General features: G+C 42.4%; 1 protein-coding gene across 1 annotated transcript in view; it reads right to left on the bottom strand.

The window, feature by feature from the left end:
- LOC140212250 (protein FAM149B1-like) overlaps positions 1-20,425 on the bottom strand; it is a 95,638-nt gene that overhangs the window by 20,841 nt on the left and 54,372 nt on the right. Inside the window, exons 8-9 of the mRNA XM_072282970.1 lie at positions 19,966-20,042; positions 3,752-3,855 (exon numbers count right to left, since the gene is read on the bottom strand). Coding sequence (XP_072139071.1) covers positions 3,752-3,855; positions 19,966-20,042 — 181 coding nt within the window. The remainder of the gene's footprint in view (positions 1-3,751; positions 3,856-19,965; positions 20,043-20,425) is intronic.

Raw genomic sequence — 20,425 nt, 5'->3', positions numbered from 1 at the left:
TTTCTATCTACCTTGATAGTATTTGCTAGCTTGTTTTCATATTTTATCTTTTCCTTCCTAATGATTCTTTTAGTTGCTTCTGTGGGTTTTTAAAAGCTACCCAATCCTCTATCTTCCCACTAATTTTTGTTTTGTTGCATCCCCTCTCTTTTGCTTTTACATTAGCTTTGACTTTCCTTGTCAGCCACAGTTGTACTATTTTGCCACGTGAGAATTTCTTCCTTTTTGGAATACATCTATCCTGCACCTTCCTCATTTTTCCCTGAAACTCAAGCCATTACCGGTTTGCTGTCTTCCCTGCCAGCATCTCCTTCCAATTTACCTTGGCCAACTCCTCTCTCATACCAATGTAATTTCTTTTATTCCACTGAAATACTGCGAGTCAGACTTTACTTTCTCCCTATCAAATTTCAAGTTGAACTCAAGCATATTGTGATCACTGTCTCCTATGGGTTCCTTTACCTTAAGCTCACCAGTCACCTCTGGTTCATTACATAACACCCAATCTATTTAGCTGATTCCCTAGTAGGCTCAATGACAAACTGCTCTAAAAAGTCATCTCACAGGTTTTCAACAAGTTCAAAATCTTGGGATCCATTACCAACCTCATTTTCCCAATTTACCTGCACGTTAAAATCTCCCGTGACTATCATAGCATTGCCCTTCGGATGTGCCTTTTCTATTCCCCATTGTGATCTGTAGCCTACGTCCCAGCTACTGTTTGGGAGGCCTATATATAACTGCCATTAGGGTCCTTTCGCCCATGCAGTTTCTTAATTGAACCCACAAGGATTCAACATCTTCTGATCTAATGTCACATCTTTCTAATGATTTGATGCCAATCTTTACCAGCAGAGCCACACCACCCCCTCTGCCTACCATCCTATCCCTCTAATACAATGTGTAACCTTGGACATTCAACTCCCAACTACAAGCATCCTTCAGCCATGATTCAGTGATGGCCACACCATCATAACCGAACAATCTATAAAAGTGCAACAAGGTCATCCACCTTATTTCTTATAGTCCATGCATTGAGGTATAACACTTTGAGTACTGTATTTGCTACCCTTTTTGATCTGCATCCCAAATGCACTGATATTCACTCTGCTAGCTACAATTTTGCCCTATCACCTGCCTGCCCTTCCTGACAGTCTGACTGCATACTAACTTTGCTTTTTTTTTGTAACCATCAGTCCTGAGTCCCTTCACTCTGGTTCCTATCCCCCCGCCAAATAAATTTAAACCCTCCCCAAAAGCTCTAACAGACCTGCCCATGAGAATATTGATTCCCCCCTCAGGCTTAAGTGCTACCCGTCCCTTTTGTACAGGCCATACCTCCCCCAGAAGAGATCCCAATGATCCAAGAACCTGAAGCCCTGCCCCCTGCACCTGCTTCTCAGCCGCACATTATCTTCCATATCATCTTGTTTCTACCTTCACTGGTGCGAGGCACAGGTAGCAATCCATAAATTACTACCCTGCAGGTCCTGCTTCTCAGCTTTCTGCCTAGCACTCTAAATTCTCTTTTCAGGACCTCATTGCTTTTCCTTCCTATGTCATTGGTTACCAATATGTCCTAGGACATCTGGCTGCTCTCCCTCCCTCTCCAAAATGCCGTGGACGTGATCTGAGATGTCCCCGACTCTGGCATCTGGGAGGCAGCATACTGTCTGGGTGTCCCATTTACATCCACAGAACTTCCTGTCTGTTCCTTTGACTATTGAGTCCCCTATCACTACCATTCCCCTCGTCCTCCTCTTTCCCTTCTGCAGCATGCACCCATGTTCAGTGCCAGTAACCTGGTCTTTGTGGCATTCCCGTAGGAGGTCATCCTCCAAAACTGTATACTCATTATTGAAGAGAAAGGCCACAGGGGTGCTCTGTGCTTACTGCCATTTCGCCTTCCCATTTCTTCTCCTGACGGTTACCCAGCTACCCACCTCCTGCAACTTAAGGGTGACTATTTCCTTGTAATTCTGATCAATAATCTCCTCACTCTCCCATACAAGCCAAAGGTCTCCCAGGATTCCAACATCTGGCATGAAGAACACACAATGACCATTTAAACTACTCTAAGTAGTTTAAGTTATACTCCTCAAGTACCTCATTTGCTCCAACCTGCCGCTACCTGCTATGCATCTCCTTCCTTTTCTTGGTCTTCTCTTGAAAATCAATTTCCCTGAAGCTTTTATTCTTGCCTTTTATTCTGACAGGAAATATAAACCCTGTACTCTCAAATTTCACCTTTGAAAGCCTCCTCCTTACCTAGTACACCTTCTCCAAAATACAACTTGTCCCAATCTACACTTACTAGATCCTTTCTGATGGCATCAAAATTGGCCTTTCTCCAATTTAGAATCTCAACCTGAGGACTAGAACTGTCCTTTTCTGTAGTTATCTTGAACCTAATGGCATTGTGATCTCTAGATGCAAAGTGTTCCCCTACTCAGCTTTTGTCACCTGCCCTGTCTCATTCCCTAACAGGAGATCTAGTATTGCACTCTCTCTAGATGGGACTTCTACGTACTGATTAAGGAAACTTTCCCAAGCACATTAGACAAACTCTTTCCCATCCAGCGTGTACTGTATGGGAGTCCCAGTCAATGTGTGGAAAGTTAAAATCGCCTACTATCACAACCTTATGTTTCTTACAACAGTCTGTGATGTCTGTACAAAATCTATTTTTTTATTTTTTTAGCAGTACAGGCCCTTCAAGCCACACTGCCCCAACAACCCCTGACAAACCCAATTAACCCTAACTTTACAATTTACAATGACCAATTAACCTCCCTGCTACATCTGGAGGACCCGAAGAAAACCCACGTATTCTATGGGGAGGAATTACAGAAACTCCTTACAGAATGGTGCCGGAATTGCGCTCCGAATTCCAGAGAGACCCAAGCTGTAATAGCATCGTGCTGACTACAGATCGTTGGGTGTTCTATAACATAATCCCATTAATGTGCATCCTTTTCTTATTCCTCCGTTCTGATCATAAAGCCTCACTAGATGAGCTCAGTCCTGAGTACCGCTGTGACATTTTCCCAGACTAGTAATGCCACTCCTTCCCCTTTAATCCCTCCTGTTCTATCACATCTAAAATAACGAAAGCCCAACACATCGAGCTCTCAGTCATGACCCTCCTGCAACTAATGGTTACAATGTCATAATTCCACGTAACGATCCACACCCTAAGGTGATCTACCTTTCCTACAGTACTCCTTGCAATGAAATGTACACAGCTCAGAACATTAGTCCCACCATGCTTAACCTTTTGATTCCTGACTTTGTAGGTAGGCTTAACAACATATCTCTCCACAACCACTCCACTATCTGTTCTGGCACACTGGTTCCCACCCCTCTGCAAATCTAGGTTAATCCCCAACCGTACATCATTTACAAACTTTCCCACCGAGCTATTAGTTCCCCTTCAGTTCAGGTGCAAACCGTCTCTTCTGTACAGGTCCCACCTTCCCTGGAAGAGAGCCCAATGATGCTTTAATGATCTAATCCTCGTCACATACAGGCTTTGTTTGCATCGTTTGGGTAGGGAATGAATTCTCATTTTCAAAATTAATTTTATAAACACTCTTTGGACATCAGTGATGTTGTTCTTCTTGTAATTTGTTTATAATCCCAATGTTATGGATAGAGTGTACTAACACTTCAATTGGCAAAAACAGTCCAGGCAAGAAAACAAGTGGGATACCTTAATGACAGATAGCCTACAGATGGATGGAATACTTACTTAATTTTCTTAGGCACTAAAGAGTTTCCACGACTAAATGGAATACCTTGGATATGCAAACTACTTAGCCTTGTCTGTATCATCTCACTATGTGTCTGCCGAACCTATGTGGAAAAAAAATAGGATATATTGAAACAATACATTACATTTAATGTAAGAGGTCACCCAAAATGAAACCCAGATAAAATTTATCCACTGAACAACAAAAGATGGTGGGAATAGCACCCGATGGTCAATGAGCTTCATTGTATATTTCAAGAAACATTCTTGCATGGTATGGATAAACAAGCCTGTAATGTCAAGATGAGGGCCCTTTGTAGCTGGAGGTTGGGAAAAGCAAAAGGGTTCAAAGTTAAGGTAATGTACAGTATACTGGGTACTGTAAGGTAACCAAAAGGGATATGATAGTAACGCCTTGAAGACTTAACATGTTCTGTTTGAAATAGATAGGAACCAGATCAGCATAGACAGGATAGATGGTTCAGAAGGATTTGGTCTGCTCGGAAAAGACTGATAAGAATTTTAAGTAGTATTGTGCAACAGATAATTGGTCAAAATGGTAAGGAAAATTGTGGGGCAAAGGAAAATTAGTAGATTTTGTGAGTTCAGATGTTCTATTTTTGTTGATTTAGACAGACCTCTCTGAAAATATATCATTAAGGGTGTATGAGAGGAGTTATAGAGTCAGTTATATAGCACTATAACACAGAAACAGACCCTTTGGCCCATCTAGTCCATGCTGAATTGTTATTCTGCCTAGCCTCATCAACCCACACCTGGACCATAGCCTTCCATACTCTTCACATCCACGTACCTATCCAAATTTCTCTTAGATGTTCATTCAGAGTCTTCCCCAACCAGAAGCCCGGATGAGCCAAGAGATCTGCAATCTGCTGAGGACCCAGATCAGTGGCATTCGGGTCCGGTGTTAAGTAAAATACAAGAAATCCAGGTACAATCTCTGGAAAACTATCTCATGTGCAAAGTGGCAATACCAGACCTAACCTGAATCACTGAAGGATGCTGAACAGCTCTGGCAGGGCTTGAATGCTATCACCTCCTACAAAGTGAAACCAAGTGACATAGGTAACATCAAGGTTTCACTCCCAAATGAAATTACTACCTTTTATGCTCACTTTGACTGTCAAAGCATGGAGGAACCTTCACAAACTCCCACCGCCCCTGATGACTCTGTGATTTCAGTCTCTGAGGCCGATGTGAGAGTGTTCATCAAGAGGGCGAACACACTGAAAATATCCATCCACATGGGATACTAGGACCCACACTGATCAACTGGCAGGAGTGTTCACTGATATCTTTAACTTCTCACTGCTGCAGTCTGAAGTAGCCACCTGTTTTTTTTTAATCTATTCATTTATGGGATCTGGGCGTCGCCAGCTAAGACAGCATTTATTGCCCATCCCTAGTTGCTCTTGAGAAGGTGGTGATGAGCTGTCTTCTTGAACCACTGCAGTCCCTGAGGTGTAGGTACACCCACAGTGCTGTTAGGGTGGGCATTCCATGATTTTGACCTGTGACAATCAAGGAACGGCGATATGTTTCCAAGTCAGGATGGTGAGTGTCTTGGAGAGGGATTTCCAAGTGGTGATGTTCCCAGGTATCTGCTGTTCTTGTCCTTCTAGATGGTAGTGGTCGTGGATCTGGAAGGTGCTGCCTTAGGAATTTTGGTATGTTGCTGCAATGCATCTTGTAGGTAGTACACATTGCTGCAATTGTTCATCAGTAGTGGAGGAATTGGAAACCCGTGGAAGGGGTACCAATCAAGTGGGCTGCCTTGTTCTGGATGGTGTCAAGCTTCTTGAGTGTTGATGGAGCTGCATTCGTCCAGGCGAGTGGCGAGTATTCCATTACACTCCTGACCTGAGTCTTGTAGATGGTGGACAGGATCTGAGGAGTCAGGAGGTGAGTTACACACCGCAGGATTCCTAGTCTTTGACCTGCTCTGGTAGCCACAGTGTTTATATGGCTAGACCAGTTCTCTTTCCTATCAATGGTAACCCCCCCGGATGTAGATAGGGGATTCAGTGATGGTGATGCCACTGAATGTCAAGGGATGATGTTTAGGGCCTCTCTTGTTGGAGATGGTCATTGCCTGGCACTTACATGGCTCGAATGTTACTTGCCACTTGTCAGTCCAAGCCTGGATATTGTCCAGGTCCTGCTGCATTTGGGTATGAACTGCTTCAATATCTGAGGAGTCATGAATGGTGCAGAACATTATGCAGTCATCTGTGAACATCCCCACTTCTGATCTTATGACGGAAGGATGGTCATTGATGAAGCAGCTGAAGATGGTTGGGTCTAGGACACTTTCCTGAGGAACTCCTGCAGTGATGTCCTGAGGATGAGATGATTGACCTCCAATCACCACAACCATCTTCCTTTGTGTCAAGTATGATTCCAACCAGTGGAATGTTTCCTCCCTAATTCCCATTGACTCCATTTTAGCGAGGGCATCTTGGTCAAATGCTGCCTTGATATTGAGGGCTATCACTCTCACCTGACCTCTGGTATTTAGCTCTTTGGTTCATGTTTGGACCTAGGAGGTGATGATGTCAGGAGCTGAGTTGCTTTGATAGAACCCAAACTGGGCATCCGTAAGCAGGTTATTGCCGAGTAGGTGCTGCATGATTGCACTGTTGATGACCCCCTTTCATTGTGTCAAAGAGGCTTCAATTATATTGGTGCCTAAGAAGAAAGTGGTAACCTCCCTCAATGACTATCATCCAGTAGCACTTACTTTCATTGAGAAGCACCTTTGATCCACTCTAATCTGACTACCATCACATCAGGTCAACAGCAGATGTCATTTCATTAGCTCTTCTCTCAAACCCTGGAACATCTGGACTGCAAAGATGCATACATCAGCATGCTCTTCATTGACTACACTTCGGCATTCAATACTATCATCCCATTAAAACTAATCAATAAGCTTCAAGACCTGGGTCTCAATACCCCTTTGTGCATCTGGATACTTGATTTCTTCACTTGAAGATCCCAGTCCAGTTTGAAATGGCAATAACATTTCCTTCACAATTACCATCAATATAGGTACACCACAAGACTATGTCCTCGACTCACTTTATATTTATAACTGTGAGGCTAAACACAGCTCTGAAGCCATATTTAAGTTTGCTGATGATGGTGATCATCATAATTATGTGCTGTGTCATATGACGTAGGTGATCATGACCATGATTGGCCTTGACAAATTTTTCTACAGAAATGATTTGCCATTGGCTTCTTCTGGGAAGTGACTTTACAAGATGGGTGACCCCAGCTATTATCAATACTGTTCAGAGAATGTCAGCCTGACATCAGTGGTCACATAACCAGGACTTTTGATATGCACCAGCTACCATACGACCATCCACCACCTGCTCCCATGGCTTCATGTGACCCTGACCGGGGGTGCTAAGCAGGTGCTACACCTTGCCCAAGGGTGACCTACAGGCTAGTGGAGGGAAGGAGCACTTTGCAGCACCTTTGGTAGAGACATACCTCCACCATGCCACCTGGAGCTCACAATACCACTGTTATTTGCCGAATCAAAGGTGGTGGTGAATCGGCTTTGATGAGGGAGATTGAAAATCTGGTTGAGTGGTGCCACAACAACAAGACCCTGGAGCTGATTATTAACTTCAGGAGGAGGAAGCTGGAGGTCCATGAGCCGGTCTTCATCAGGAGATCAGAGGAGGAAAGGGTCACTCAACTTTAAGTTCCTCGGCATTATCATTTCAGAGGATCCATACTGGATCTGACATTTAAGTGCCATTATGAAGAAATCAGTGACAGAGTCAATACTTTCTTAGAAATTTGCAAAGAATCAGCAAGTCATGTAAAACTATAGATGTGCTGTGGAGATTATATTGAATGGAAACACCAATGCCCTTGAACAGAAGTTACTCCAAAAAGTTGTGGATACAGCCCAGTCCATCAAATCTAAAGCCCTCCCCGCTACTGAGCATATCCACACAGAATACTGCCGCAGGAAAGAAAACACCTACTACCACTCTCTGACTTCTCCTGTGAAGCAAATCTCGAATCCAATTTAGTATTAATAAAACTTCTTTAAGATTAAAACTTCTTGACCAGCCTCTATGTGCGACCCAAAGTCCTTTCTAAAGTTTCGGAAAGTTAAGCTGCATGTTATAGTAGAAGGAACCAGACTGTAAAGCAGGTGAACCAAGAGCATTGCAGTGCAGGTGAAATATCCTGACGCAAAATGTCTAATATCCATTTCCCTCAATAAATTCTGCCTGACCCACTAAGTTCCTCCTGTTTATTGAGTGTTGCTCCAGATTCCAGCATCTACGGTCTCGAGTGTCTCTGAACTGATCAGAATGTGAATATGATATTGTTGCAGTTAGAGAAACAAGGTTGAAAGAGGGGCGAGTCCAACAACTAACATTCTAGGATGTCAGGTTTTAAAGGGAGAGCTGGCATTATTAAGGAGATCATTGTTACAATAATGAAAGCATATCTTGGAATGTTTTCCAAATGAGGCAACATGGGTAAAATTTAGGAATAAAAAGCATGATCACTTTGCTTGGATTAAAAGCCCCCAACAATCAGTAGACAAAAGGGCAGCAGATGCATAGGTAAATTACCGAGGTATACAGGGTATAGGGTTGCAGTTGTAGATGATTTCAGTACGTTGTTGGTGAAAATTTTGTCTAATTTAATTGACCTTCAATGTGCAGCTGGTGCGTTTTACATGGAGTTCATCAAGTTTCCACATGTAAAGCTGTTTGAAATGGTTAGAGTTCATAGGATCCAAAGCAAATTTTCAAATTTTATTCAGAGCTGACTTCTTAACAGGAGGCAGAGGGCAATGATGAGAGAGCTGTTTTTGTGATGGAAAGTTGTCAACAGGGATTGGTGTTGAATCCCTTACTGTTTATTATATACATGTAAATATATTGTAAATGTTGAGCCCCTCCTCTCCATATGCCAGAAGTGGAATTTCCCAGAAGCCGAACATCTTAATTCCCATTTCCATTCCTGTTCTGACTTGTCAGTCCATAGCCTCCTCTTCTGCCATGATGAGCCTACCCTCAGGATTGAGGAGCAACACCTTATATTCCATCTGGGTAGCCTCCAACCTAATGGCATATATATTGATTTTCCCTTCCGGTAAAAAAAAAGTTTCCTCCAGTCTTCTTCTATTCCCCACCATGGCCTATCGGACCCCCTAGTCCCCTCCTTCTTCCTTTTCTCCTACGTTCCATTCTCCTCTCCTATTAGATTCCTTCCTCTCCAGCCCTTTTTCTTTCCTACCCACCTGGCTTCACCTATCACATTCTAGCTATCCCCCCTCCCCTCCACCGCAACTTTTTATTCTGGCATTTTCCTCCTTCCTTTACAGTTTTGAAGAAGGGTCTCGGCCCAAAACAATGACTGTTTATTCATTTCCATAGATGCTGCCTGACCTGCAGAGTTCCTCCAGCAATTTGTGTGAGTGTGTTACTTTGGATTTCCAGCATCTGCAGAGTTTCTTGTCTTTATTATTTACAATTTTGAAGTGAATGTATGGGATATGATTAATAAGTCTGTAGATGATACAAAACTTGGTGCTGTAGCGAGGAGGATGGTGTTAAGCTGCAGAATGTTATTCATCAGGTGGTAAGCAGGGCAGTGCAATGGCTGGTGAACTTTAGTCTTGATAAGTGTAAAGAGACACAGTTAGAGAGATGCTATAAGTGCAGGATATATACCATGAATAATATGCCCTTGGGAAGCATTGGGGAAGGAACAAAGCTTGGCATATAGGTCCAAAGATTACTGCAGGTGGCAGCCCAATTAGACGGATGGTAAAGACGGCAGATAGAATACATGCCATCAGAAGTCTGGGCACAGAATATAAGAGCATGGAAGTCCTGCTACGTCCTTGTACAACGTTGATGAGGACAGTGTGATAGACAGATTCTTTATGGACTTTAACAAGTCTTTTGAGAAGGTGCTGTATCGTAGACTATTCCAGAAGCTTAGCTTACATGGGATCCAGGGCAAGCTAGCCAGTAGGACTTACTAAATTGACTTGGTGGAAGGAATCAAAGCGTGGTAGTAGAGGGCTGTTTTTCAGTTTGCAGTGTTGTGACTACTGGTATAATGCAGGATGTGGCGACCCCTGCTGTTTGTCACCTATTTGCATGCAAATGCATGACTGATAAGTTTTCAGATGTGCACTAATACGTGCCACCTTATTAGATACACCAGCTTGTTAATGCACAAAGCCAAGCTGTCTATCCCAAATCAGACTATGCTTCCCCAAATGCTTGTAAATCCTGTCCCTAAGAATCTTCTCTGATAATTTGCCCACAGTCAATAGTATATAATTCCCAGGATTATCCCTACTACCTTTCTTGAACAAAGGAATAATAGTCGTCATCCTCCAATCACCCAATAGTACATAAAGCCAGAAAAGACTTCAAGAAGGTAATTAGGAGAGTGGAGGGGTCATGTGAAGCCCTTGACAAGTAAAATTCAAAAGAATCCTAAGGCATTTTATACATGGATTAAGAGTAAGAGGATAACTAAGGAGAGGGTAGGATTGATCAGGGATAAAGGGGCATATGTGCTTCCAGGCAGGGAATGTTGATAAGGTCCTAAATGAGTACTTCATGTCAGTATTTACCAAGGAGAAGTACATGAAGGATAGTAATATCAGTGTGGAGCATGCGAATATGCTAGGGAACTTTGAGTTAAAGAAATAGTGTTATGTCTCTTTAAGTACATTAAGACACAAGATAAGATTACCATGTCTGTGACCAATATCTTCATGTCCTCTCTACTTCAAATTCTGGTTTAAGTTTATTGTCATAGGTATACATACCCAGAATATAAATGCCATGAAAATTAACTTCTTGCAGCAATAACACAGTACATTACAAACACAGCAACATAAATGATATGAACTTCCACTAACATAAAGTATACATAACTTACGCAACAAAATAAACAAAAATAAACAGAATATTAGTGCAAGTTGAGGGACATATAGTCCGAGGTAAAATTAAGTTCTTTTGGTTATTTCAAGAAACTGAATAGCAGTGGGGAAGAAATGGCAGGCGGTGACTAGTGGGGTACCGCAAGGCTCAGTGCTGGGACCCCAGTTGTTTACAATATATATTAATGACTTGGATGAGGGAATTAAATGCAGCATATCCAAGTTTGCGGATGACACGAAGCTGGGTGGCAGTGTTAGCTGTGAGGAGGATGCTAAGAGGATGCAAAGTGACTTGGATAGGTTGGGTGAGTGGGCAAATTCATGGCAGATGCAATTTAATGTGGATAAATGTGAAGTTATCCACTTTGGTGGCAAAAATAGGAAAACAGATTATTATCTGAATGGTGGCCGATTAGGAAAAGGGGAGGTGCAACGAGACCTGGGTGTCATTATACACCAGTCATTGAGAGTGGGCATGCAGGTACAGCAGGCGGTGAAAAAGGCGAATGGTATGCTGGCATTTATAGCGAGAGGATTCGAGTACAGGAGCAGGGAGGTACTACTGCAATTGTACAAGGCCTTGGTGAGACCACACCTGGAGTATTGTGTGCAGTTTTGGTCCCCTAATCTGAGGAAAGACATCCTTGCCATAGAGAGAGTACAAAGAAGGTTCACCAGATTGATTCCTGGGATGGCAGGACTTTCATATGAAGAAAGACTGGGTGAACTGGGCTTGTACTCGTTGGAATTTAGAAGATTGAGGGGGGATCTGATTGAAACATATAAAATCCTAAAGGGATTGGACAGGCTAGATGCAGGAAGATTGTTCCCGATGTTGGGGAAGTCCAGAACGAGGGGTCACAGTTTGAGGATAAAGGGGATGCCTTTTAGGACCGAGATTAGGAAAAACTTCTTCACACAGAGAGTGGTGAATCTGTGGAATTCTCTGCCACAGGAAACAGTTGAGGCCAGTTCATTGGCTGTATTTAAGAGGGAGTTAGATATGGCCCTTGTGGCTACGGGGATCAGGGGGTATGGAGGGAAGGCTGGGGCGGTGTTCTGAGTTGGATGATCAGCCATGATCATAATAAATGGCGGTGCAGGCTCGAAGGGCCGAATGGCCTACTCCTGCGCCTATTTTCTATGTTTCTATGAAACTGTTGTTGAACTTTGGGGTGTGGATTCAGGTTCTTCAGCAAAGAAAGCTTAAGCATGCAGGTACAGCAGGCAGTGAAGAAAGCTAATGGCATGTTGGCCTTCATAACAAGAGAAGTTGAGTATAGGAGCAAAGAGGTCCTTCTGCAGTTGTACAGGGCCCTGGTGAGACCATACCTGGAGGATTGTGTGCAGTTTTGGTCTCCAAATTTGAGGAAGGACATTCTTGCTATTAAGGGAGTGCAGCATAGGTTCACGAGGCTAATTCTCGGGATGGCGGGACTGTCATATGTTGAAAGATTGGAGTGACTGGGCTCGTATACACTGGAAGTTAGAAGGATGAGAGGGGATCTGATTGAAACATATAAGATTATTAAGGGATTGGACACGCTAGAGGCAGGAAACATGTTCCCGATGTTGGGGGAGTCCAGAACCAGAGGCCGCAGTTTAAGAATAAGGGGTAGGCCATTTAGAACGGAGTTGAAGAAAAACTTTTTCACCCAGAGAGTTGTGGATCTGTGGAATGCTCTGCCTCAGAAGGCAGTGGAGGCCAATTCTCCGGATGCTTTCAAGAAAGAGTTAGATAGAGCTCTTAAAGATGGTGGAGTCACGGGATATGGGGAGAAGGCAGGGACGGGATACTGATTGTGGATGATCAGCTATGAGCACAGTGAATGGTGGTTCTGGCTCAAAGGGCCGAATGGCCTACTCCTGCACCTATTGTCTATTGTCTGTACTTTATTCCTGATGGCAGCAATGAGGAGAGGGCATGGCCCAGATGGTGTGGGTCCTAATGATGGATGTCTCCATCCTGAGGTATCACCTCTTGCAGATATATTCAGTGGTGGAGAAAGCTGTATCTGTGGTGGAATGGGCTGACTCCACCACTCCCTGTAGTCTCTTGCATTAGTCTTGTATTGGAGTTCCTATACCTGGCCAAAATACAACCAGTCAGTCACTGTAAGTGCAGAAGTTTGTTTGAGTCTTCAATGATATGCCAAACGTTATCTATTTATTTGTTCAGAGCTACAGCACAGTAACAGGTCCCTCTGGCCCAACAAGCTTACACCCATGAGACTAATTAACCTACCAACCTGTACGTCTTTAGAGCGTGGGAGGAAACCGGGACACCCAGAGGAAACCCACACAATCACAGAGAGAATGTGCAAACTCCTTACAGACAACAGTGGGAAATAAATCCATCTGTTGGCTCCGTAATGGCATCGCACTAGCTTGAAAGTCTTCTTAGACCTAGAGACATTGGTGCATTTTCTTCATGGTTACATCTGTGTGCTGTGTTCATGATAGATCCTCTGAGGTATTGGCATCTAGGAACTTGTAGCTTCTCACTCTTTCCACCACAGACACTTCAATGAAGAGAAACACCAGTTCACCTGACGTTGCTTTCCTGAAGATGTCCCTGGCTGCCATGGTAGCATAGCAGTTAGCGCAATGCTATGACAGCGCGGGGTGTTGGAGTTCAGAGTTCAATCCCAGCATCCTTTGTAAGGAGTCTGTACTGTATGTCCTCTCCATGAAATACGTGGGTTTTCTCCAGCTCCTCCAGTTTCCTTCCACAGTCCAAAGACATATTGGACAGGTTAATTGGTCATTGTAAATTGTCCCATGATTAGGTTGTGGGGGGTTGCTAGGTGGTGCGTCTCAAAGGTCTGGAAGGGCCTATTCCTTCCTGTATCTCTAAATAAATAAATAAAAATGAATAACACTCCAGCGAGTTGGTCAGTGCTGGTTTTTAAAACTTGACTAGTACACTGTCCGGGCCTGATGCCATGTGAGGGTTCACCCTTCCAAAAGGATGCTCTGACATTGGCCTCGGAAACTGTGATCAAAGACCATTGGGTGCTGTGGGGCTTGCATTGGTATGTCATTGTTCTCCCTCTTAAAATGTGGATGAAAGCTCATAAAGATGTGATATTTCATTTCCATTTATGTTATTTGTTCTTGCCTTGTAGGAGGTGACAACGTGCAAGCCCTGCCACAGCTGTCTGGCATCCATTTGTGTCTCCATCTTTGGCTGGAATTGCCTTTTTCCTCTTGCAATAGCCTTCCGGTGGCAGTGCATACATGTGGAAATGGAGAGTAGTAAATGTCGTTTCATTGTTCAAAAAAAAACTAGTATAACCCTGGATATTATGTTAGTGTTGTGTCAGCGGTAGCAAAGCTTTTGGAGAGAATATTGAGACTTCTGCTATTTGTAAATTTGCAGATCGGATTAAGATTAGTAACATAGTTGACAGTGTAGAAGATTGCCAAAGGATGCAGCAGGATACAGGTCAGTTACGGATATAGCCAGAGAAATGGCAGATGGAGTTTGATCCGGCCAATTGTGGAGTATTGAACTTTGGAAGATCAAATGTAAAGTACACAGACAATGGCAGGACCTGTAACGGTGTTGATATTAGGTACAGAGGGATTTTGAGGTAGAGTTCAAGAGTCGTGGAGTTATACTGCAGATTTATAAAAGGCTGGCTAGGCCACATATGGATTTTTGCATTCAATCCTGGTCACCCCATTATAGGAAGAAATGAAAATTTGGAGAAGCTGCAAAAGAGGGTTACCAGGACATTGCATGAGAGGTATAAATAAAGACAGTATCATTTTTCCCAGGATTGAAATGTCTAATACTGGAAGGGCATGCATAAGAGGTGAGTGGAAAAAGTTCAAAGAAGACATGTGGGGCAAGTTACTTTTTTACACAGTGTGCCTAAAAAGTGCTGCTATGAACAGTGGGAGAGGCAAATATTCCAGTGTAATTGTATTGGATTTGTTGTCCCTGAAGTTCTAAACTCAAATGAAGATCTTACACCCTATCTAATACACAAATTGTAGATAACTACTAGTGCCCTCACTAAAGGAGGTTATACTGTAGCCACCAACTCTTCAAAGGCTAGATCACTTCCCTCTTTATCCTTCACAGCCAGGTTAGCTGCTAATACCCACTACCTGAGTCCCCCTCCCTACCAAGGAGGAGATAAGTTCAGCTAGTGAAGTAGTTAAAACACTGTTTAGATTTTAGATTATGAGGACACATCCTCTTTTATTGTAATTTAGTAATGCATGCATTAAGAAATGATACAATGTTCCTCCAGTGTGATATCACAGAAACCTGGACTTATTTCATAATTTGCTGGCATAATTTACATACTAAACACAAAATAATCTGCAGATGCTGTTGTCAAAGGAACACTCACAATGCGCTGGAGGAACTCAGCAGGTCAGTCAGCATCAGTTGAAAAGATTAGTTGACATTTCGGGCCAAAACCCTTCGTCAGGACTGAAGGAAGAACTTTGGGGAGGGTTTGAAGAGCTATTTAACTATTTATGGTTCTATTACTATTTATTATTTATGGTGCAACTGTAACGAAAAACAATTTCCCCCGGGATCAATAAAGTATGACTATGACTAAACACAAGACAGACCAAGACTGAAAAACTGACAAAAACCACATAATTATAACATATAGTTACAACAGTGCAAGCAATATCATAATTTGATAGAAGAACAGACCATGGGCATGGTAAAAAAGTCTCAAGGTCTCTCGAAGGTCCCATCATCTCACGCAGACGGTAGAAGGAAGAAAACTCTCCCTGCCATGAGCTTCCAGTGCCGCAAACTTGCTGATGCAGCATCCTGGAAGCAGCCGACCACAGTCCAACTCTCAGTCCGTCCGAAAACTTTGAGCCTCCGACCAGCCCTCCAACACCAAGCACCAAGCACCATCTCTGCCGAGTGCTTTGACCCCAATCCCGGCCGCCAGCAACAGGCAAAGCCAAGGATTTGGGGCCTTCCCCTCCGGAGATTCTCGATCGCACAGTAGCAGCGGCAGCGAACCGGGCATTTCAGAAGTTTCTCCAGATGTTCCTCCGTGCTTCTTCACGTCTGTCTCCATTAAATCAGAATTGTGCACGGCCCCTACTTACAAATACAATATCATTTCACCGGAGAGGCCGCGCGCGCTGCGTGTGCTGCTATCTTCTCCTCCCTCCCCTGGAGGGAGGCTTGGAGTTTAACTTACTCAAAAGCAACTCTTTGACCTCTGGAAGGGTCAGCTGCTGTGTTAGAAAACTAAGCTTGGCAAAAAGGCCCCATGGGCCCTGGCCAGTGAATATCCATCACAACAGAAGCATTTAAGTGGTTCTTAATATGTACATGAATATGCAGATGATGGAAGATATAGACATTGTGTAGGCAGAAATGATTAGTCTAATTAGGCATCATTAGTTTAAGTAGTTCTATACAACACTGTGTGCCGAAAGGCCTGCTCCTGTGCTGTGTTCTATGTTCTATGTCCTAAAGCAGTGAAAGCGATAGAGAGGACAAAGCGGAATTGGGGGGGAGATGGGATCAATGGAAAGTGAAAGGTTCAACTAGGACACTGGGTTCCTAGAACTGTTAAAGTCTAAGATCTTCTATGTCTGTAAAGAGGGAAAATTATTGTCTACTGTAACAATGAATGCAATGGAGAATAAAATAGAACCAAGGATTCTGAAAGTTTTGAGGTACAGTGAGTCAATATTATTATCGAGAGAGATCAAAAGAATATGCATGCTGACTGAGGATGCAATGAGAACACTACCTTAAGAAATGCTTGAAAATTTAACATACCTGTGATTATGAATAATTCAGAATTGTGAAGGATGAAATTTCAGCATTAATCCATGAGGAAATAAATGAAGCCAGAGTACTGAAGGAAGGATATTTAAAAGGAAATTAAGAGAGCATAGGTCTCTGGGGGTCAAGATTAAAGGAAATTCCAAAGCTCTTTACAAATGTATTAAGGATAAAAGTATAACTATTCGGGACCAAAAGGCAATCTGTGCTGATACCAGAAGATGCAGGTGATGTTTTTACTGGACACTCTTCTCCATTTTCAATCAGGAGAATGCTTTTGTAGTTGCAGAATTCGAGGAAGAGGGTGGTGAATTCTAGAACATATAAATGGAAAGAGGCTGCTGCTTGAGGCAAGGAAAGAAATTACTGGGGTCCTGCCTGAGAATTTTTAAACCTTTACTTGTCACAGGTGAGGCACCAGATAATTGGAGAACAGCAAATGTGGTACTCTAGTTCAAGAATGACAGTTGGGAAAAGCCAGGTAATTACAATGCTGTGAGTCTAATGTTAGTGGCAGCGAAGTTATCAGAAAAAGAAACTGAAGTACAGGAGTAATCTACACTAGTAAGGCAGGGATTAATCAAAGATAATCTTGTCCTGTGTGGTTATGTATGTCCAATTTGATGAAATTTGAAACAGATATCATGATATACTGATGAGATTAATAAGGCTGATGTAATCCGCATGAACTTCTGCAATATATTTCAAAGATCCATATGGAAGGCTGGTTGAAAAAGACATTAGTCCCATTTTTTTTCCATTTCCCCACAGACTTATCAATTTCCTACAGATTTTACCACTCACCCACACACAGGAGGCAATTTATAGTGGCAGTTGACCTACCCTTAGAAGGTGAGAGGCAGCTGAAGTGCCTAGAGTAAAATCACTGAGATTACAGGAAGAACATGCAAACTCCACATTGACAGCATAAGACTTCAGGACTGAACCCAGGTCTCTGGCACAATGAGGTAACAAATCTATGAATTGTGCTCTGTGTCATTCTGAAGAATAGAGGGGCATAAATACATATCCCCGAAGAAGGCATCAGGTGGTGGTAAGGGTAAATGAAATATTTGTTTTCATTAACGTGGGTACAGATTTTATGTGTAGGGAAGTTATGGCAAAAATTATAAAACACTGGTTTGGCACAGCTGGAATACTGTTTACTTGAGTTATAAAAATAGATGAGATAGGTTGAGACTGTATTCCCTGGGGCAAAGGAGACTTAGGGATGATATTATAAAGATTTATAAAACCATGAGGGGTATAAATCAGATAAATGTTCAGTCTTTTTCCAGGGTATGGGAGGCTAAAACTAGAGAGAATAAGTTTAAGGGTAGAGGAGTAATATTTAAAGGGGATCTGTAGGGCAAATTTTTCATGGAAAGGGTGATGGGTCTGAGGAAGGGGTAGAGGCAGGTACAGTTATGTTTAAAAAACATAAGCAGATTCATGGATAGGAAAGGTTTAGAAGGATATGGGAGAAGTACAGGCTACAGGAACTAGCTCAGGTAGGTACCTTGGTCGCCATGGAAGCAGAAGAGTCGGTTTCCATATTATATTTGGTTTTATGTTAAAAATAGACAGAAAATTATCTGAGTATGTTAAGATTCAGAAAGAGAGAGGCATAACAAGATTTGTGTGTCCTTTTACACTAGACAATGAAACTAACCATCCAACTGCAACAGGCATTTAAGATGGTGAGTAGTATTTTAGGTCAGTTTCTAGGGCAAGAAATTTTGAGTACAGGAGCAGGAATGTCTTCCTGCAATTGTACAGGAGAGCCCACATCTCTGATTAATGTGTGTAATTTTGGTAGTTTTATCCTAAAATGGAGAGAGTACAGTGAAAATTCACCAAAATGATACCTGACAAGGCAGGGCTCTTATATGAATGGAAATTGAATCAATTAGGCTACATTTGATAAAGTTTAGAAGAATGAAAGAAGATCTCAATGAAACTTGATGGGACTGGATAGAACAAATGCAGGAAGAATGTTCTTGTCAGTAAGAAAGTTCAGAAGGAGCAGTTACAGTAAAGAATAAATAGACTGCAAATTACCTCAGGAGATAGTTGTGGACAAATTATTAATTGAACTTAAGAAGAAATTTGATATAGTTCTTTTGGCCAAAACAAATAAAAGATGTGGGGAAAGAGCAGGAGCAGGGTACTGAACTGGATGACAAACCATGAGCACTTTGAATGATAGGAACAGGCTTGAAGAACCAAATGGACTAGTCCTATTCATATTTCTATGATACTCTTGTTGATCAAGGGTGGCCAACAGGCTGGTTGAATACTGATGTAGGTGCATCTCTTTTTATCATGATTCTCAGTTGGTTGCTGAAACCTCCATGCTCTCTCCACCCATGATTCCTACTTTATGTCAACTTTTATTTATATAATTTGCATGCCTTCTAGAATATGGAACAAGCCAGGATAAGAACAGGCCTCTTCGTCCACCATGTCTGTGACAACCATGATGCAATCTAATCCCATCTGTCTACACGTGGTCTACACCCATCAATTCCTAACCTGTTCATGTACCTTTTTTAAATGCCTCTTAAAATTGCTATCATATTTGCTTCCACCACTACCCCTGGCAATGTGTTCTCCACACCTACACTTCTCTGTAAAAAAAACAACTTGCCTGGAGATTTAGCTTCAATTTCCCCACTCCTACTTTAAGCCCGTGCCTATTCCTCTGCATAGGTGCTGCCTGATCTACTGAATTCTTCCAACATTTTGTGTGTGTTCCTCTGAATTTCCATCATCTACAGAATCTGTTGTATACGTGTGAGTGTGAGAGAGAGAAGGAGAGGGGGTGGCTCACTGAGAAAAAGATTCTAACTATTTATCCCAATTTTGCCTCTCGTGATTTGACATCTTTCTATCAGGTCAGTTCAGTGTCCAATGTTCCAAAGAAAACAATCCAAGTTTGTCCAACTTCTCCTTATATCTAAAAGTCTCCTCTTCTGAATCTTCTCCAAAGTCTCCATATCTTTTCTGTAATGGAGCAACCAGAACTCCACACAATATTCCAAATATGGCCTAACCAGAGTTCTATACAGGTGCAACATGGCTTGTTGACTTCTATGCTCAACACCTCAACTGAAGGAGGCAAGTATGCAGTACGCCTTCCTTACCATCTTGAACACTTGTGTCACTGCTATGGACTTGCGCCTCAAGATCCCTCTGTACTTCACTGTTTCTCAGGTTCCCGTCATTCATTGCATGCTTTCCTCCTGCATTTGACCCCCCCCCCCAAATTGCAACACTTCACATTTTTCTGGGTTGAACTCCATATGCCATTTCTCCACTCATATTTCCAGTTGAACTGTATCCTTGGTCTGCCAAATGTTTCCATCATTCTTTGATTTTATTTAAGAAGAAATCCACACTAACCTGATATTCTGTTAAATATAAGCTGAAAGTGAGCACTTAAACGTGCAGTACCTGTGGTACAGGAGGCAGAAGAAAATTGAAAGGGACATATCCTGTATCTTCAATTGGAGAAATATTCTTTTCTTCATCTGTAGAATACACATATTGAATAAAGATCAGCTTTCCTTATAAGGTTAAAAATAGTGTTTCTGAAAGATTCGCACAGCACAGAGACAGTCTCTTTGGCCAAACGCGTCCATGCCAACCAAGTTGCCTACCTAAGCTAGTACCATTTGCCTGCATTTGGTTCTTATCCCTCCAATCTTTTACTATCCATTTTAATTGCCTAAATGTTTCTTAAACACTGCAATTGTAAATGCCTCTACCAGCTCCTGGGTAGTTCATTCCACATAGCCACCACCCTTTGTGGGGAAAAGCATGCTCCTCAGGTCCCCTTTAAAATTTTCCTTTCATCTTAAATCAATGACCTCCACCTTTAGAGTCCCCTAACCTGGAGAAAAAAAAAGACCAT

This window comes from Mobula birostris, chromosome 18 (genome assembly GCF_030028105.1).
Source record: "Mobula birostris isolate sMobBir1 chromosome 18, sMobBir1.hap1, whole genome shotgun sequence".
In the NCBI taxonomy this organism is placed as follows: Eukaryota; Metazoa; Chordata; class Chondrichthyes; order Myliobatiformes; family Myliobatidae; genus Mobula; species Mobula birostris.
This window is presented reverse-complemented; position numbering and strand designations above follow the sequence as displayed.